Here is a 21,257-nt window from a genome sequence, read left to right as displayed (position 1 = left end):
CTGTTGGCAAATGGAGGCAAAATGACAATGTTTGCAGACAATGTGATTTTCTATACAAAACCACAAGGCCAGGAAGATGGCTCAGTGGGTAAAAGTGCTTACAGCCAAGGGACTCACGTGGAGGAGAGAATCAGTTCCTGTGGGTTGTCATCTGACCGCCATGCTCACACCATGGTGGATACACACTCACACACATACACATGTTTGTACAGACACACACAAAAATAAATGAATAAGTAAATAAATGTTTTTTTAAATTCAAGAGAATGTGTACAGCATATCCAAGTTGAATAAGGATTCATTTATGAATCATGGAGACTATACTCTAAAACAAAAATAAGAATTTCAACTCCTCTACCAAATCAATCCTAACAAAATTCCGATTGAAATCCCAAGAGGACCATTTTAAGGTAAAGGAGAATAGAACTGAACAAATATAACTCCAAAGTTACTTTATCGAATAAATTTGTACAAGAGGTTAAAATAATTTGGTGACTATGGTTCTTTGTCCTATTGTCTAGGCATGTGGCTACAGGCAGAAGCCACAAAGGAAAATAACAAAGGGCTCTCCTCTACAAGAATATATTCTCCAATATGAAAAATGCTCTGAACAAAATGAACAGGCAAAAGAGAAACTGAGAAAAACAACTGTAATATATTTGACATGTCATAAAAAGTAACATTAATTTCTAAAGATCTGAAAGCCTATTCAAAGTACACTAGCAGAAAAATTGGCAAAATATGGGAATAAACATTTTGCTATAAAAAAGCACAGATGAAGCTTTAGGTACAGCCTGTCTGGGGGAGAGGGGAGGGAGGAAATGGTAATTAAACAGTCTAAGATAAAGTGGGGGAAGGGCAAGGCCCGCCACACTCCATGGAGAACAAGTTGGCAGATCTCTTTCTCCAGAATGATGAAGGGACGCAATCTGCACTATGCAAAAATGTCTCCAGGCATATCTTTGCATCCCTCTAGCAATTCTTACAATTCATCTTCAGAAGACAACTCAGTCACTTCATCATTGTCATATTATAATTTGTCTTTAGAAGACAGTTGTGCATGTAGCATCAAATTTATTTGCCAGATGTCTACCACATTGTAGTTCATAATGTGTTCAAAAAGCTGAACACAATCTAAAAGTCTAATAGAGAGCAACTGATTCAACAGCATGCATCCACAAAAATCATATTGCAGAACAACACTTACAATGCAAATATTTAGTTAATATACCATTAAAATTATATGTGTAATATGACTGTATTTTTTAATTCAACAAACTATATTTTAAAAAGATAGATCAAAATATTGCTAACGGTGATTTTGGAGTTCTCAGAACTCAGTGGAGTATGTTTTGGCTTCTCTTTCCCAAATGCTTTCCTTAGCTCAGCCATTATCCTGTATGTCTGAGTCATATGGAGCAAGGGCAGCTTCAAGGGCTGTGGGCAGAGCTGCACAATCCCAGAAGGGAACCCATGAACACTCCTAGCTCCTCTCACTGCTCAATAGCCATTATTCTGGCTAGCTCCACCTGCCTCTTCTCATCCCCTGAAGTCACCTCCACCCTTCCCACTCCTGGCATCACAGACAATTCTCCTGTGGATCTCTAATTCACAGCAACATCCGAAGCAGAGCCAGGCATCTCTCTGCTGAGGACTGCTAATGCAACTGCAGCTTGGCCATTGCCTAGCAACCAAGCTGCTTCTGGTGCTTCTCCTCCCTCTTTCCTCCTCCCTCCTCCTCTGCTCCTGGCAGACACCCAGACACCCACATACTCATGGAAGAAGCTGGGAAGACTGCGTGGGAGGTGCTGGCCATAAAATCCGCGATCTGTCGTAGGGCCCAGATGTTGGAGGAGTTGTTGCCCTTCTTCATCTGCTCCTGGATGAGGCCTTCCAGCTCCTCCCTGAAAGACTGCAGCAGGCCAAGGGGTTGGTGCCCCGTTCATTATGGAGGGCTGGGGGCCCAGCAGGTCCTCACAAAAGGCTAAGTCCCCACAGGTGTCCAGGGATTGGTGCCCAGCTCCTCACAGGAAGACTGAGAACCCTGCAGGTCCCTAGGAACTGAGGCCTCAGCAAGTTCCTTGGGGCTGGTCTCTGAGCTCTGCCCAGGGAATGATCTCCACCCACTCCCTTCAGCAGTAAGTCTCCAGAGGGCCTGCTCCTCCAGCTCTTCAGTGAGGGCTGAGGACCTGAGGGATCCCCTCAGGCAGGCTTACTAGGGCCTCTGGTGCCTCCTCAGATTGCTGGGTGGTAATCAAAGAGACTCTGGTAGTGAGCCTGGGACCCCTTTTCTGTGGGGGTAGACCAGATTCCAGCTCCCTTCTATATGAGTGATGGCCAAGGCCATACCAGGCATGGCAGGACTTCACCTCAGAGATAATTAACTGACTGAGAAAGTGTGCCAGCCTCCCTCCCCATTGGATAGGAGGAGAGGGAGAGGGGGTAGAGAATGTCTGCAGTGGTGTACGACATCAAACTCGGGTTTTCAGCCACTACACTGTGAACGTCTTATCATGCTGGCCAGATGGCAGGAGGAAACATGAGAGGAACAGGAACTACACGATGCTGAGGAGCCTATGAAAGGAAACAAAGATGTAGGGGTCCTGAATCCCCTATCCTGCCTTACTCACTAACCATGGTTGGTGCTGTTCTACTCTGCCACCCCTCCTGGTGATTCTCTGGGTGTCTAGGGGGTCCTTCACCCTAAGATCTTTAAGTACCTGCTGTCTTCCTCCAGGCCCCTGACACAGGCCACAAAAGCCCTAGGCTCATTCCCTCCCATTCTTCTGAGCAGTCTGTGTGCTGGCTCCTAGAGAAAACTGCCCACAGACCATGGGATACCTTATTCCAAAAGGCCCTGAAGAAGCCAGCTTCCTCACTGGGCTTCCCAGCCTATGTCCTACAGAGCCACATGTGCTAACCTCCTACTTTCCCCCACCTCTCTCTCTTGCTCATCTTCTCTACCTGAGGTGAAGTCCAAAAGCACTCTCACCTCCTTAGACAGCCATCTTTTCAGTATAGTGCCTGCCTTGGGAATGAGCTCTGAGGCCCTGTGAGGCAGGTACCAACCCACCCTGGTCTAGAGACTCAGAAGTATCTGCATCAGGCTGGCTCCTGTTCCATCACTCCTCTTACCTCACTTCCTCAACCCTGGATGAACATTCAGATTCTGCTCACTCTAGTGAGCAGGATACTCCATGATGCTCAGCGAAGGGAACCACAGGCCAGCCCCATGGAGACCCAGTCAGCTTACAACTATTTGTTGCCTGTTGCTGGAAAGGAGGACTAGAAACCAAAGCTCAGATACAGCATAGAAAACTGGGGCAGGGGTCTTGTCTCTCTGCCGCTTTCTGAACCAGAATTTATATACACCCCCCAGGCTTGCTCTTGACCAATGATTGGGGTTGGGGGAGTCAAACACCCACATGGCCAGGCCCATCTTGTTCAGCAAGCATAAACTGCCAATACCCTAAATGAGGGAGCCACTGGTCTTTCGGGTCTCTGGGAGGTCAGCCCTCCCTGCCCTGCCCACTCACAGGACTCTGCAGGATCATGGTGACTCGCTTCTTTTGCTCCATGAGGTTGAAGTCCTGTCGCAGGTCAGCTGCACGGTTGCGAAGACGCAGGTACTCAGGGTCGTCTTCAGAGAACCGGTCAAAGTAGTGCTGCCCCTGAGAGGGTGGCGGTGAGGCCGCCTCGGGGACTGTGTCCTCACTCATGTTCCTGTGAAGGCTTCAGTCCACTCCTAGAACCCTGTAGAAGAAGAACAGGGTGAGCACAGGCTGTGCTGCTAACAGGCCAACTGCTTGCTGAGGCAGAGGGTGGTGTGATTCACCATGGCCTGTGGCTATTTCCAGGTGAGGAGGCAAGCCAGTCTCCCGGGTTATGACCCATAGGGGCTGTCATACACCTTCAGGTTCTGGGCAAACAAGGCTCCAGCTTAACTGGCCACACTGGGGTGTTAGAGAAGGTTTCCTAGGTGGAGTGGAAATACGGCCTGCAAACCTTCCTTTCTGTGTTGAGTTCCAACAGAGTAGGGCGGAAGCTATTCCAATACCTATGGGCTCTTTAGTAAAATGCTGAACTCATCGAAGTGGGCTGGAGTACAGTTCATAGTGAAAAGTACTTGCCTAGCACATCCAGGAACTGGTTGGGATCTGTGCCCAGCATCCTGAACAAACTATATAAATATCCTTTTCTTTTTGTAGGCCTCCTCAAAAGCTATGGTCAATAAATTCACAAAAGGGCACTGCTGTCAGGAACTCGGTAGAGTGCTTGCCTAGCAAGGCCCACATACACACATACTGCATAAATAGGGTATGGTGGCACATACCTGCAATCCCAGCATTCAGGAGGCAGAGACAGGAGATTCAGGAGTCAAAGTCAAGTGTAGCCTGTGCTACATGAGACTGTCTTTTAAAAAGCCCAGCAACAGGCACCATCTGACTGGTCTTATGGAGAAGATGTTTGAGAACATGAGATGAGGGATGAGGGGTCGGGAGTCAGGAAAGAATGTAGAGGAGGAGGAAGGGGGGGGAGGAGGGAAAATCTCTCAAAACAGATTTGGCAGGGTGCAAAAAATATGCAGAGTACCTGGGGACATCCACACACAGTCTTTTCTTTCATCTAAGTCAGGGTGTCTGCCCTTGGACTTCTCTAAGCTGCAGTAATCTATTCAAGCTCACAATTGAGTTATACCAAAAATTAACAAAGTGAAACACCTCACTGTGTTTTAAATAATTCTATGATTTTGTGCTGGATCTGCCCATAGCTGTCCTGGGCCTCATATATCTTCTAAATGGAGAGAGAGGCCTAGGGCTGGGGGTCATTTCAGATGAGCAGGTCTGGACTGGAAATCAGACAGACACCTGCGCTTTGAACAGCTCTGTCCCTTGACACCTGCATGGGCTTAGTGGGTCTCTTTCCCTCTCTGCCTTGTCTTATCCATCTCTCATTGAGGGGTGAACAGAACGACCATTGGGCTCCCTTCCAGCTCAGACTGTACATGGTTGTGAAAGTTGGAGACAGAAAAATCCATGTAGAAGAGACAGAAGGACAGAGGATCTGGGTGTCCTGAGGCAAGGGAATATCTTGCCTCCCCATCATCCCCAGCGGCCAGTGATGAACACTGTGCCTCCACTCTGCTCCCATACAGCTCATCCCTGGACCTTTGGGGTAAGAAGGAATGAGAAGACAGGTGCAGAGGAGACCTTCCAGCCAAGCTATGAAGACATGAACAGGACAGCAGACTCTCTGGACTGCAGCCAGAAGCCTCCCATGGGTCCTGCCCACTCAGCTGCTAATCTAGCCAATCTCCACAGCATTTTCAAAGCCCTAAGCCTTGGGTGTTTTTGAAATAAAAGGAAGCATCCCTGCCCCATGCATATGGACCTGGGGTGATCATGGGTATATGAGCTACCTACATCCCAACAGACATCCTCGCAGGACTCTAGGCCATCAGTTCTTTCTACGTCCCCCATCCTGGAATGTTGTGGTCCATCACAGCTGATCCAGAGCCCTTCTGATTTCAGTACATTCTGTCTATCAGAAAGACACTGGTCCACAGCTGTTCTGCCATGACTGGCTGCCCTCTGGCTATGGTTCCAGCTCCCCTAAGGATGGCTCTGTCTGCAAGAAACAGGGATTCTGTGAAGTAAGGCATCCTTTCTGCTACTCCCTTTCACAGTGCTGGAAGTTACCTGCAGATGGCTTAGTGGGTAAAGGTGGCAATGCTGAAACACCATTTGGGTTCAAATCTCAGCAATGCCACTTAGAAGCTGTGTGGTCTTTGGCCAATTCACCTAACTGCACCGAGCATCAGCTAAGGGATAGCAAAGTTTGTGCATGTGAATTCTTAAAACAGGGCCTGTAGATGGCAAACTGGGACAAAGTCTTTGTCTTTGGTCTTACTAGGTGCCACTAAGCGGGCGTAATCTCCTCCCATTAGTAACTTCATGAAAAGAGGCTGCGATTCATCTGTAAGCAGGTGCATACTAAATAACTATAATGAAATGTTTTAGTCCAAGAAGTCAATTTAGTCCTGAGCTCTATTAGGACAAGGAACACAGAAAGGAAAATGATGCATCAGATCTCAGGGGCTGTTAAGTTCTCTGGGCCAAGATGGTGGAAGCAAGCCTCTGGGATTCTAACCCAGTTCCTTCACCAAGCTTCAAAACTTTTGTGGAATTTGTTAAATGTCCAAAAGATAGGATTTGTTGTTGTTGTTTCTCATCATGAACTTCTTTCAAGGAAACCTGAGTTTGTACTAAAATAGGTGAGTCCTATGGGCCCCCAGATAGCTTCCAGAGAGAGTCTGGCCACCCAGAAAGACCAGTCCTGGAATACAATGAGAAGTTAAGGGTTCCTGGTCTATACCATAAACATGGACACACACACAAACTCTCTCTCTCTCTCTCTCTCTCTCTCTCTCTCTCATTCTCTTTCCCTATGACTCTCTCTCCCTTCTAGAGATTGAGTTTCACCAAAGGACATGCCTCTGTGGTAAAGCTCTCTGACTTAAAAACACCTCTCTGTACACTGGGGTGTGAGGATGCATCCTGGTTGGTGAAGAGAAAAAGTCCACATTAGACCCTGCATGTGTATGTCTTCTAACATGGCTATCCCTGACCTAGATCTACGGTAATACCATGACTGCAAACACAGCATTTTTAGCTTGTTTTTAGAGTCATTCCAATGAATTATTGGATCTGAGGATGGGATCTGCTCATATGCTTCTAGCCTTGCCAGACAGAAGGAGGAGTGGTTTGAGGCTCCATCTCTGGTGCCCATAGGGTGGTCTTGTTACCTTAGCCATGTGATCCTTCAGCAAAATGAGACTGAGGGTCCAGGCAACTTCTACTCCCCAGGATGTTTTTTATACTCAGGCCCTCTCCATGTGGTGGGTGCTACTGTCCTCAATTTCAGATAAAGGAAAAAGCCAGAGAGGTCAACTTTCTTGTTGATCTCACAGGCAGTGTTTACTCACCTGAACCCTGTCTAGCCCAGGCCCTTACTCCTCTACTCCTTCCCATCACCCCAGCCCCAATACCTATCAAGCCATGGACCACTCACCAGTGGGCTGAACCAGGCCTGTCCAGTCTCTGTCTTCAGTGCCAGATCTTCACAACTAGGAGGGCTGGCACAGCCACACTTCACACAGGCAGGTAGGAGCTGCAGACAAAAGTGTACACGTCAGTACCTCGGCCACACTGATCTCCACTGAGGCTCTTCCCCTCACTTATCCACAGATGCTCAGACCCACTTAGAAATATCTGGAAATGAGTGTTTAAAAGCTTACATGGCTACTGACAGGGTAAGAAGGCTCAGTGGCCTATATAACTGGAATCAAACTTCCTTTAAAACCCCATTTCCTGAGTTCAGGCTGAGGGCGGAGGGAGGAAAGGAAGGAGGCAAAGCTGGCAGGGAAAGAGGGAGGAGGGAAGGCCTTGGGAGGAGAGTAAGAGAGGAGAGAGGAAGGAAGAGGGGGGAGCAGGGAGAAGGAAAAAGAGATGAAGACAGGAGGAGGAGGAAGGGAAGGGGTAAGGAAGGAGGAGAAGGAGGCAGCCACAACAGTTGCTCTGAGAGTGGGAGAAGCAGAGTATGGTGCCAGGAGAGAGGCCTCCTGCCCAAGGCCCTCAAAAACCTTTACTAACAGCCACTGGACTCACAAGTGCTAGACTGAGGAATTTTAGGATTGCTCCCCAGAGATGGAAACAGCCTGAAGGATACCACAGGAAAGTCGGAGAGCCTCGACCACAAAAACTTCACATGGAGTGCAAGGAGGAGAGGACCCAGCTAGGACTGGGTGGGTGGAATCATCTAAAGGGCAAAGTTGCTGACATACAACAGACATGGGAAGTCACCCCTGCAAAAGCAGGGGCCAAAAATCCTTGAAGATCAGTGGGTGGGATGTGTGTGTGCATGTCATGTATGAGTATGCATGCATCTGTGCTCACATATGTCATGTGTGTGCACACGTGTGTGCATGCATGCATTCGTGTTTTTTCCTCTGTGTGTGTGTGTAGCTGAGAGCTTTTATTTTCACTTGGAAGTCCTGTTGTCCAGTCTCTAGGTGTTTTGGTGTCCCACCCAGAGCCAGCCTCCTCCATGTGCCCCAAACATGGCTCTGCTCTTTCCCAGTCCTGATGCTGGAGAAGGGGCCTCTCAATGAGGAGCAAGGAGAATGGATATGGGGGCTCACATGTCTGTGCTCACTGAGACACCGCCTCTGAAGCCCATCCAGTGGCCTGGAGCTTAACACCTTGGTACCCTGCAGTCAAGGGCAGCCCTAAAGTTCAGCCTGCTACTCCAGGGACTGGAAATGCTTCCAAGAGAGCCAGGCTCTGTGTTTGCATGCCTGGCACCAGCTGGCGACCACTGAACAGTGATTTCATTTTTTAATTATTTTAGCTACAACAGGGTCATAGCCATTATTACACCCCAGAACATTTTCTTCATTGCTTGACCCGTGATGGAGCTGCTGATACTGCTGATTCCCTCCCTAGAACTAGTCCTGCCTCAGAAGTGAAAACTCACCAAGATTTGAATTGCTTTGGTCTGAACAGTGCCATTAAGCTTTACTAAACTGTACAGTAAAGAATTTACCCAAGAAGTGACCAGGAGGCAGGCAGCTGTCTCCCATGACCTGCCTCAGTGCCCCAGAGCTCTGTGCCTGGGGTCTTGGTGTCCCCCCTGACTAAAGTGAAGTGCCCTGCAGTTCTCATTCGTTTCCTGTAAGCCACTACCCCGGTGCAATAACTCTGCTTAAGCACAGACTGCGGCACAGAGTGTGCTGGGCTGGAACAGGCAGGAGATTGGCACAGTGTAAAGGTGGCTTTGCGTGGGCCAGAGCACCCCCAGCAGCACCGACTCCTATGCCTTCCCAGGACATGCCTCAAGAACTCCCCTGTCTTAGCTGGGATTTCTACTGCTGTGATAAAACACCACGTCCAAAAGCAACTGAAGGAAGTCACCAACACAGAGGCCATGAACAGACGCTGCTTAGTGGCTTGCTCACAACCCAGGACCACCAGCCCAGGGTTAGCAACACCCATAGTGGGCTAGGCCCTCCCACATCAATTATTAATCAAGAACGTATCCTACAGACTTGCCTGCAGGCAATCTTGATGGAAGTATTTTCTCAGTTGAGAACTTCTCTTAGCAAATGACTCCAGCTTGTATTCAGTGGACATAAAACTAACTCAGACATCTTTACATTTTGCTTTCAGACCCCAAAGAGCTAGAAAGCAAAGAGTAGTACGGGCTATCACACTCAAGTTAGGGGGAAGAGACCCTTGAAACCCTGACACTGCTAGGTGGCTTAGAGAGTCAAAACACCAGGACCACCCACTCTAGGTATGCTGCCAAGCTGGCAGAGAGGCACCAAGAATCTCACAGGGGATTCCAGTCTGTGGCTGGAGAAGAGAATGTACACTCAAGACACAAAAATGCTACTAAAGAACCTTTCCAGGTGTTTTGTTTGTTTGTTTGTAGATCAAGCTGGCCTCGAGTACACAGAGATAGGCTTGCCTCTGCCTCCTGAGTGCTGGGATTACAGGAACCTTTCCAGTTTTAATGACAGCCTTGACATCAGCATGTCCAGTCAGCCTTGGCTTTGGCTAGGCTCACTGTGGCCTGGCAGGCCCACCGTGGCCTGGCTGTGCCTGTTCTGGGCCCATCTCTCTGTCACACAAGCATCTTCCCCCTAAGCAAACCAGAGAGCAAACCATGAGTCCCCTCTCCTTGTCCTGTAGATTTTAGCCACAGAGATCTAGTTTTATGTTCCTTTGTCTCTGTCCTTTAACGGGAGGTGGCCTGTGTGACCCTTCCTGTCTCCTGACTGCTGCCAACTGGTTGCTGAAGTCACTGACCCAAAATCACAACCGACACCCCTGCCTGCTATGGTCTTTAATTCCTATTCTTTCAATCAAAACTTAGTCAAGCTGAGATCCTGTTACCAAAAAAGCAGACATTTCTTCCTTTTACCTTTGCCAAATATAAAACTATAATTGTGAATTTGCTTTTAAAAAACAAATGCAAGCTCTAAGTTGAATTCAAACTCACTGACACCCCCCATACACACAAACTTGGGAGCCATGGTACATGTGATCCCAGGCTCTCTCTCCTTCCCTCCCCCCCTTCCTCTTGAGAAGAGCACCTATATAGAATGAAATGTCATCTCACACCCTGAGATGACATTTAGTACCTGCACATCCCACTTCCCATCATGCCCTGTTGCTGCTCATAGCTTCCTCTGGGAAGAGTGGGGTCTTCCAGAACATCTTTCCCTCTTTACCCACTCCTGACACTCGGGTGTCATCTTTCTGTGGACTCTACTCAATCCTCAGCTCTCATTCACCTTCTCTTACTTTTTCATTTTTCTTATAACCCAAGAGCAACAGCTATTACCCAGAGTTCCTAGCAAGGGGAAGGAGTTGTTTTGGTGTTTCTCTGTTCTGAGTGTTGCACAGGACTGGTGTAAGGTAGGTGCTGGATAAATGCTAACGGCCTAAGCAGACATGTGAATGGTGCACTGGGAAGTACATAGTGCCAGCTACAGGCTCTTGCTGAAAGTCTCAGGCATGGCACCAGAATCCACATTCACCTCTCCTTAATCCTGCCAAACAAGTCTAAGTCCACAAGCAACACTGACCCCAGGAGCCCAAGAAGCAGGTAATGTCCCTACCATACCTCACAATCATCTCACTTTCCAAAAACCCATTCCCCGTACTTTGTCTCCCACAGGACCCTTGTTGGCTCAGGAAGCCCTGGACTCCTGGATGCTCCTCCAGGTACATCCAGGTCTTTGTCCTGCTCTCCACAGCTCCAGGTAAGCTGGGAGCACAGCTGTACTGCAAGTCACTGCCCAGGGCACTTTCCTCTCTGTCTCACCTAGAGCAAGTCCCTCATAGTCCTTGGAGGGTGCGTTGGCTCCCTGAGGCTGGAAAGAACTGAGAAGCTATAAGAAAGAACAGATAGGAGCCCATAGATCCACTAAAATCTAAAGATTAAGCTCTGTGTAGCTTAAGAGGTGGGTGACTGTCTCCTAACACTTCACTGGGGTGTCTCCACATCAGAATTGACAGTTGAATGCCTGGCACACAGAGCCTGAACAGCCATGGGCTGCCTTCACACTACAGGTCATCACTATCACAGGCTCAGCTGCCCCCTCCCAGGTCCGTTACAGGCAAGGCCAGCCACAGGCACTTGCTGCAGGCCTCATGCATAGCATTGGAACCCACACTCACCTATCCTCCATCCTGTAGACTCCCACAAGTGGAAGAGGCAGTGGCTGTGGCCTTGCCGCTGTTTTTCAGAATAGATGTGGGCAGTTAAATAAGAGACTCAGCCACACCCTGCCTGCCATGTCCAGATAAAGGCAGGATCATGGGGACACTTATCACAGTCTCTCACACCACATGATTCTACTTTCTTCCATGTTCCACTTTATAATAACCACTGTGGTTACTTAGGACCAGAGTACTTTAAAAAGACCAGAAAAGAGGAGGAAGAGAGGGGGTGAAATTGCTGTCGGTCTCCTGAAACCCTGATGGCCGGAAGAAGCTCTTCACTGCTGCATGCCTTGGGTCACCTGAGTACTGATTTCTGGGTATTCCTGATGCATGCTCTTCTGGAGAGGCCTAGGGGAATGTTGAAAGCTGGCAGAGGGCCTCACATCTGAGGGGCTACTGGAAAAGTTTTCCATCCACCTTTTATCATGAACAATAGAAAGCACTTCTTCCCATGGGATTGGACTCTTGTTTCCTCTCACTGTGCAGCAATTTGGTCAGGAGCTTCAGAGGCCAGGAATAAGCAAGAACTGAAACCAGATTCCAGGTCAAGAGATCCAGGAGAGGTCAACACCTCCCAGCCATCAGAGAGCCATAATCAAGATTGTCACCTCCCAGCCATCAGAGAGTCATAGCCAAGACTGTGTTCTTTGAAATGAGGGTACATATAACACACAGACACACTCATGCAGACATGGAGTCAACTGGTCATCTTGATACAGGGCCTGGAAATGAAGGCCCTTGCTCTGTGCTTTTAGAGACAGAGTACTGGAGCATTTTGGGTCCATGTTTATGAGAATGAAGGTCTTGACTTAGATCTTAGTGACAGATATTATTCAATGCACAGAGCTCTGAAACCCAGAAGCTGTGGGGGCTGGGCCAGGCCTTCTCCTCAGCCTTGTCACAAAGAGCCAGCATCTTGGTTTTCCAAGTGAGGTGTGACTAGATCTGGGGCTCTGAGCTGGTCCATAACAGGGCCTGGGTTTGAATACACCCAACAGACAGCTTATTGTTTCTTTGTTCCCCCAAATACCCCCTCAAATTAAGATGAGTAGATGTCATAGACCAAGTAGAATAGTGGTGGTGGTGGTGGTGGTGTAAAAGGAATATGGGAATCAGCCAATGGCCCCAGCCAAAGACCAGGCTTTGTATCCAAACATTTAACCTGGGAAGAGGAGTCTGGTTCCTGTTCCTGGCAAACAGGCTCAGAACTGAGCAGGCTCCAGCTCAGGGGGAAGTGGCCATTAGGAGACAGGGCCCGGTGGGCACTTCTGATGTTCACGTTGGCAAGGTGGGCTTCAGGGGTAGCAGGTGGCCATAGATCACCCCCACATGCTACCATGGCTGCTCAGTCACTAAGGTCGATGGAGTCACTTCTGAGCTCTGCTGGACCTGGACTCAAAAACAGTCCTCTCACAAAATATCTAGCCATGTGCCAGGCCATGCCCAGCTGCTGGAGATGTAAGCAGCCAAATCCCCAGTCCCTGCTCTCAAGAGTCCCTCTCAGGGGTGGTGTGTAAGTAAGTGGACAGTGGACGGAAACTATGCAATTCCCAACATTGAGGCTCCAACACTGGGCTGTTGATCCCCAAACTAAGCGGCCCTCAAGCCTTCACAAGGAGGAAGAGGGGCATGTAGAGTTTGCAGAGATTGGTAGGAACTAGCTTTCTACCCACAATCCCTCCAGGGAAAAGGTCTGCAATCTTGGGATAAAGACAGAGGCTGAGTGTCCTCTGAGTCACCATTTCTCACCTCTGCTGTCTGGCAATCCATCCAGGCCCTAGTCAGCAGTCACCCCGTCTACCCTTTGTTTTCAGTCAAGAGTGCTAAAGCCCAGAGAAACACACCTTGAAACCCTGGCTAAGTACAAACATCACAGAGTCCTTCTGTTTGGCCCAGGGTGGCAGCGCTGCTTGAGGTCCTGTCTCATACCTCTCTCTGCAGAGCCAAGAGCTCCAGGGAGCAGCTTGCCCTAATGCCTTCTGCCACTAACACCGAAAACATCCCTGGCTACCACAGGTGGAAAGAAACACTCTTTTAGTGGAGGTATTTTGTTGTTGTTGTTAAGGTTTGTAATGGGTGGTGTTTTGTTTTGTTTTTCACAAAACGGGCAAAGAGAAAATTGTATTAACACCTTTAAGAGGTAAGAAGTTTTAATATCATGGAGGTATGCGCTTAAAAGGGATTGTGGGGTGTCAAGCATGTCCTTCCTTTGCACCCAGCCATGAGGCAAGCAGTCCCTTTTGTCACAGGCTCATGCCATGGTGTACTATGCTGTCACAGAACCAAAGCAAGGGGACCATTCAGCCATGGGCTGAGCCCTTGACACCTGTGGCCAAAATAAACTTTTCCTCTTTTTAAGCTGAATCAATCTCAAGTGTTTAAGTGCAGCTACAGAGGCGGGCTAACAGTTACTAGGGGTCCAGGTGTGTTATCCTCATTCTTTTTCAAATGTTTTCTTTCTTACAGGATGCAGAGGACCAGATGAAACAGTCTGGGCAATGGATGCAACCACCATGGAAGGCAGACCATGGAACAACTGATTGGAGTTTCTGAGCCTGATTCAGCAGGCATCCTGCCCCAACGATGCTCTCACACATCCCTTTCTCTCTCTGAGACTGCTGCCTGTGAACTCGAGGCTTTTGCTCTCTCCCACTGACTGTGGGATCTCTTTGGGACCCAGGTATCTTATTTTTCCTCTCCCTGGTTGTGGCATTGATATTTTCCTTACCATCTCACTGCCCCTCAAGATGATTTTTTTCTTTTACTATAATTTCAGATAAGCTGAAATCAAATCCCCTAAGATACAACCTTGAGGAAAAATAGCTTCTAGCAAAAGTTATCAGGAAGCCACATGCTTTCTGGGAATGACTATGATGACTAATTATCTCAGCCTTCCATACCTCAGGACAATGTCTGCTCTAACAAGGCCACAGCAATTACTTCACGACCAATCCATTTAGAGGTATAGACATAAAAGAATAAGGATGAAGGAAGCCAGCCCACCCCACTCCCACTTTAGAAATGGGAGCTCCATTTGTGAAAAACTTAAATTCAATTGGGCTCATCTCTAGTAATGGAGGGATTGGGCTCCTAACAGCAGACTCAAGGGAATAAATAACCAGTTGAAGCTACAAATATTAAAATATGACCTCCCATCTTAACTCCCAAGAGGCCATAAAATTATTGATAAGATAAAGGAGGAAGAAATGAGAAGTAAAATTAGGGAGAACAAGTTGAGGGCTGGCAGATACTGTGACTCAAGTCAGCCTCACTTTTGGTATATCTTCTGTTTGAGAAAATGACACAGGAGATGAGTCACACAGGCCAGCACAGATGCTGGTCTGAGAAGCGGGGGCAGGTGTAGGGAAGGCATCAAATCTGTACGAGGGTAAGCTGCAAAAATAACCATCAGCCCCATCGTGTTCGTCTAAGTCACAGCTTGAAAGAGGAAACACCCTTGGTTATAAATTACTTTTGGTTAGAAGACACATCCCAGTTTCAGAGATTATTTAAATGTGGGGGAAATGTGTCTTTGAATAAAACATGGGAAGCCAAGTTATAAGTCAGTGCCACTGGAGCTGTGGAGATGGCTCAGCGGTTAAAGTGTCTGCCCCCAAAGCATGAGCACCAACATTCAGACTCCCAGATCCCAATAAAGGTTGTGTGTTTGTGGGGGTGGCAGTCCACATGTAATTCAAGCCTTGGAAGGCAGACAAGATCCCTAGAGAAAGCTGGCTATCCATATGAGCCACATTAGGGTCTCTACATTTGACTGAGAGACCCCATTTCAATGAATGAGGTGGAAGAGCGATTGAGGGTACTTTCCAACATTAACCTTGGGCCTTTGAGCATGCCCACACATATCTATCCATGTGCAAGCTCACACACAAAAGAGAAATTGGTATCATCATATTCCCATGGTAGAGAGCATGTCATTGCCAGGTGAAGGACTTAAGAGATGCCAAAAGAGAAACAGAACTTCAGGGCTTGAGCAGCCTTATAAGCAGGCATGGGTGACTATCTGTCCATACCTGCTTCTGCCTCATGCACCATCCAGAGGTCAAGGACAAGGGCAGGCTTAAGATCCCAGCTCCCACACAGATTTTGTTCGTTCTCTGATGAGGAAGCCACTTCCTTGTCTATGAGACAGCAGCACAAGGTGAAGAGAAACCAGTACAAAATGAAAGAGGAGACTTACCACCCATCCAGATCTCTGATTTGCTGAGCTGATGAAAACACAAGAGGGCCTATAGATACAGCTACCTAGTATGCACAGGGCCCTGGATTTAATCACACACACACACACACACACACACACACACACACACACACACACGGAGAAGTGGAGGGGAGAGGAAAAGGAAGGAAACCAACATGCAGCAGGTGCTCTACCCAGGGGCAGTTACAATCTCAAATCCCTCTGGGATCTGCCATTCATTTCTGGACTGCATATTCCCAGCTTTGGGGGAGAAAAAAAAAGCTAGACACACTAAGCAATGGTAAACCAGTCTAGAGTACTCCAAAACTGTCTTTCTACAGGAAAACCCAGAGACTGGGTCTACCCATCAGTATCAGAGTGTGGCCATCCCGAAGATATTCTTGTGCCCTCTCTTTGGCTATCACACTATTGAAACAGTGGTCCCCAAGAAACTGGCATTTTCTCCTGGAGCCTCATGCTGAAAGAAAAGGCTGAATGAAGCCTGGTGCCAGCCAGAGGCAGAATTTGTCATCTGGGAAAAGTTTGCAGTTTTTATGACTTGTTAGACTACCTTGTAGGAGAAACTGAGGCAGAAACTCTAATGGGTCAATACTGGGTTGGACTAAAACTTGCCTAAGGCTAATTGGTTATGTATACCTGTGGCCTCTATTTAACCTAAACCTCTTGTCAGTAACCTAAAGATGGACTTGGCTGGGACAGGGTCACTGGATTTCTTAATGCTTCCCAATATGGTCACACTGAATAAATCTCCATTTTCTGCTTTACATTGTTGTCTCTTAAAATGGCTTACTGAGGCCAAGTGGTCAAGTCTGGCTTGTTAGGGCTGCCAGGGCCCAGGCTCTAACTCCAGTAACTGGAAATAAAAGCTAAGCTCAGTGTTGAATCTCAGTTCTCCCCTCCCCACTAATGTGTGTGTGTGTGTGTGTGTGTGTGTGTGTGTGTGTGTCTGTTTGTGTGTGTGTGTGTGTGTGTGTGTGTGTGTGTGGCCATGTGTGGCAGACAAAGGAAAATTTGAGTTGATGAGTCAGTTCTATCCTTCCATCATATGGATTCTGGGGGGTCAAAGTTGGGTCATTAGACTTGTTGGCAAAAGCTTTTACCTACTGAGACATCACACTGGCCCAAATGGCTACTTTTTCTAACCTCAGTTTCTTCATTCAAATACTGTGGACACAGTATAGGTACAATTATACAAGGTAGTGTGCAGAAAGTTCTGGCTTCAGACAAGGCCTGACAACTAAGGACTCAACCAAGCCTGACATCTACTGTTCAATCACCCCTAACATGGCTTACTGATAATCTAAAATTTTAAAATATAAAACCAAATCACTGTGAGGATGTTGTCAGTGAGCATACACCTAGGCCAGCTGCCCCATCCCATGTCCTCAGGGTAAACTTAATGGTTCTGTGTCCAAGATCAAGGAAATCAGGCAGGCAGTGTCTGTGACTGGATTTCTGTATTAAGGGTGCAGGCTTGGGACTGCACTTTCCCTTCTGAGATGAGCTGTCAGAATGTCCCTTCCTCGTGCTAAGACTTAGTTTCCATGGCAGTGGTATTAAGAGGGTTGGCCTTCCGGAGATTGTTGGATCAGGAGGGCAAGATGCCCATGACTGGCTTAGATTAGGTCATAATCTCTAGCTCCGGCTCTTATCCAAAGGATGTAGCTGGGTGATCTCTCAGCCTGCGTCTTGGTTCAGGATGTCTGTAGACTTTGACACCAGAACCATAGGGTATGTAAGCCTCTGTTGTAGCTACTTTTTCTGTTGCCATGATAAACACCATTCAGAAGCTCCTGAAGAAGGGGTGGGCCTACTTTGGCTCACAGTTTGAGAGTGCAATCTATTAGGGAAGACATGGCAGTGGGATCTTGAGACAGCTGGTCACATAGCATCTAAACTTAGGAAGCAGAGAGCAATGAATGCTGGCGCTCAGCTTGCCCTCTCCTTTTTAAGCAGTGTAGAAACCCAGTCCAGGAATGTTATCATCGCCTTTAGATGGAGTCATCCCATTTCAGTTAACCCAGTCCAGGCACACCTATTCAGGCATGCTCAGAGGCCTGTCTACATCCAGTCAGGTTGACAATCAGTGTTAAGTGTCACTATTCTTCATAAACGACACAGTCTCCAGAAATCTGTTATAGCTGCTAAAAATGAGTCCAGCTACCATGCTGCTTGCTGGTGAAAACTCTAGGCTGTGGGACTTCCAGCTCATCTCCTGTCCCTCTGTCCCTCTGGACTGAACACTTATGGTAGGTACAAAGATGATGTCCTGTCAGATCCTGACACATTTGTGCCCTGGAACTCTGTCTCTTCTTGGGAGTCGAGTGTGGAACACACAAGTGAGGGGTAAGATTTTTTTTTAAGTGTGAGAAAAGCAAAAATTCAAATGACAAGCAAAGTCTGAGATTTGTGCAAGGTAAAAAGAGAGCACCAGGACAGGAGACCCCATCTCTCACTGCACAAAAGGAAGGTGGAGGTTGTGAGATGGATTCGTGGAAAGGTCACATACAGTGGAAGACACAAATGAAGTGTGTTGGGATGAGGCACAGCACAGATGGGAGGAGTTAGCCAAGAGTCAGACACACATTAGATGCCCATGTAGCAGGCATGAACCACATGGCCTCATGCTGTCAATGCTGCGTGTAGGACTGTGTGCACACAGTGGGAGTCAAAAGTTATTGGAATGAAAAAAAACATGTTTATACTTCCTGGTACCTACTCCACCAAGAGCTGAGCCCTGCTCCAGCTCTCCAGCTCTGTGGACATGAGGGACCCAGAAGTTGTAGGATCTTGGACAAGTCCCTCTATTGCTGTCGCTCTTATTTCAACATGACAGCTATTGAAGGAAGAAAGTTTAAGAGTGTTTCATAAGGAACAAGGAAATTAGCTGACAGTTTCCCAACAAAGCCATGTACAGTTGAGGCATCTGTATCTGTCCCCTCCCTGACTGACATCCACACACAGCATTTGTAGGCTTTCCAGGGCTGTGATCATTACCTCACATGGCAAAGTCTTAGCAGGTGCAATTAAGTTAAGGCTCTCATGGTGAGATTATCCAGGATTACTGAGATGAACCCTAAAAATACCATCGCCAGTTTAGTGAAGAGCTGTTTTACACAGTGAGGAAAAGGTCATGAGATCACGGAGGCTGTGATCACTAGTATTGATCAACAGCTTGACTGGCTTTATAATCACTAAGAAGAAGGACCTCGGTGTATGTCTTAGATTAACTGAGCTGGGAAGACTCCACTCTAACTGGGAGTAGCATCACTCTATGCCCTGGGTTGCTGGGTTGAACAAAAAGGAGAGAGTGAGCACTCAGTTCTCTGCTCCCTGACTGAACACAGTGTGTCCAGCAGCCTCGAGTTCCTGCCACCATGACTGCCCTGATCATGATGAACTGTGAGTCAAAGGAAACCCTACATGCCCTAAGTAACCGATACAGTGGTAGATACAGTGGTACAGCATGCACATGTGCTAAGCTCTGGGAACACTGCCTAGTCCTGGAAAAACAAACAAACCTGATGTGCCCTGTGGCTAGGGATACAAAGACTAAGGAGTGCTGTGCAACCAATCCACTATGATTTCAGGCCAGGGTTTTGGTGTGTAGAAGCTATGGCTTTAGCAATGTACGATAGTCAGAGACCTTTGGTGGCCACTTGTCCCTGGGCTCAGTCAATGCTTCTGAACTGAACAGCAGCTCACCCAGGCAGTGCTAATGGGTCCTGACAGCTCTAGTTCATCACCCTTGAACAAGTCAATCAAGAGCCAGCTTGTTCTTTTCCTTTCTTTTATATAAAATCACTTTGTTGTAATGAACTCACAAATGAAAACATCACACAGCTAGAAGGAAGCCACTCAGACACATGCCCTTCCCAAACTCTATGCATCTCAGCATATGTCTATACAATTAGAATGGCTGGCCCAGACTATCCATCTCAGCAAATGTCTGTACAGTTAGAATGGCTGTCCTGAAGCCACAGCGCTCACTGGGGCATTCTCCATCGCACTCTGCTTGGGTTTTTATACATCTACTAGTCTTGTCTTTGGTTTTTGATAAGAAAAATTTTAAAAGAACTTCTGTGCACCTCTGTTCCACAGAGGCCTGAGGAATTCCTGGAAGAACAGGAGCTTACATTCCTAGCTTTTATTCATTCGATCTGACCCATAAACCATTAAATCAATTATCTTAATGTTTTTTTGTAAAGTGAAAGCACTTAGGCCAGCAAGGACAAGGCACCCGGTACCTAAAGCCTGCTGACCTGAATTCAGTCCCCAGACTCATATGATAGAAGGAGAAAACTGACTCCAGCAAGTTGTTCTCTGATCCCACACACGCCTATACACCCTCAAGAACACACACAAACAAATACAACTTTTAAAAAAGAAAAGAAAATCAAAGCACTTGATCGAAGACTACTAGAACTGTAGCTTGTGCTCTCAGGCACCTAAGCACCATGCTCTAAGTGTGGTGGGCGGGAGGAGAACTACTGACATAGGGCGACAGGATAGACAGAGTGAGTGGCTTCAGCCCTGTCATAGCTGTGCTTTACTCTCTTGAAGTGGGACCAGGAATGAGCAGATGAGGTAGATGTTCCTGGCTTGATTTTCCCCACAGTGTCCTCCAATCCTCTAAGGCCATTCCATACAACATGGTAAGATCTCTAAAATACTTCACAACAGTCATCCAAATGTCTCACCATCCATAGCCATTAAGTACCAGCTCTCATCCACGGGGAGCAGTCATCCTAGAGAGGGAATTCATGCCTGGTATTTTAAATATGGTCAAAACCATAGCTAGGGAAGCCATGGGCCCTAGGACAGAACCTATTGGTGTCTTTGGCTAAACAGTCACGATGCCAAACTGCCTTCTAAATATTTATGGCTTATGCATCTCTCCACCCAGGTGAGAGAAGCTTCTTATTGCAGTGGGCAGTGGCGAGTGCAGAGTCACAGCTGTCAAGATTGCTGAGAACAAGAGATTGCTGAGTGCTCTGCCATAGATGGGATATCTCTATCAGCTCCTACCATGGCTCACGTGGAGCAGAGGAGATGGAAAAAATGGAGGAGCCACGGAGCAGGGAGGAGAGCTGCAAGATGCTGTCTTCTAGACATGACATGGATGTTGTACATGTCAACTCACAGCAGCTTTGACCACCAGCACAAAATCAACCCAGTTAAAAATCCAACACAGACCAAGGAAGGGCTTACAAAGGCCCCACCACTAGCTGAGGAGCTATTGCCTTCTGGGTAGGGGGATTCGTTTTTCATTGGGGAGTGGCCATTGTTAGGTTTCCCATACCTAGTGGATGACCCCACCCCTATGTGCATAAGAACAACTAATAGGACTCAGTGGGTTATTAAAAAAAAGACATGAAGTTGTGAGGGATATATGTTGGGGGGGAGTTGAAGGGAGTTGAAGGGAGTAGGGGTGGATATGACTAAGACACATTTTATCCATGTAATACATTTTGAAAATAAAGAAAGACAGAGGTGTATAAGAAACCTTATATAGGTGGCCCACGTTTCTCATTTCATATTCAAGAGAGATAAGACCTTCACTTGGCACCATGAGTTTCTCTGGCCACTCAGGCCCATCTTTATGGCCACAGCAGTGCTGTCAGTGTAACCTCATAGGACAGAGCCTCCTGTGCCAGCATCATGTTAATCCATCACACACTATCTCAGCCATCATCCTTGTCATTTAGTCCTCTAAACAGGTTTCCAGACACAAGGAGCAACCCAAG

At 47.4% G+C, this 21,257-nt stretch overlaps 1 protein-coding gene across 1 annotated transcript in view; it reads right to left on the bottom strand.

Annotated features, from left to right (window-relative positions):
• The window catches only part of Add2 (adducin 2), a 98,728-nt gene that overhangs the window by 34,034 nt on the left and 43,437 nt on the right, over window positions 1-21,257 (bottom strand). Inside the window, exons 2-4 of the mRNA XM_021634518.2 lie at window positions 7,072-7,170; window positions 3,537-3,753; window positions 1,774-1,912 (exon numbers count right to left, since the gene is read on the bottom strand). Of these exons, the coding sequence (XP_021490193.1) occupies window positions 1,774-1,912; window positions 3,537-3,719 (322 nt within the window). The 5' untranslated portion in view covers window positions 3,720-3,753; window positions 7,072-7,170. The remainder of the gene's footprint in view (window positions 1-1,773; window positions 1,913-3,536; window positions 3,754-7,071; window positions 7,171-21,257) is intronic.

Source organism: Meriones unguiculatus, chromosome 5 (assembly GCF_030254825.1).
Source record: "Meriones unguiculatus strain TT.TT164.6M chromosome 5, Bangor_MerUng_6.1, whole genome shotgun sequence".
Lineage (NCBI taxonomy): Eukaryota > Metazoa > Chordata > Mammalia > Rodentia > Muridae > Meriones > Meriones unguiculatus.
The sequence above is the reverse complement of the archived record's forward strand: the minus strand, read 5'-3'. Positions and strand labels throughout refer to the sequence as shown.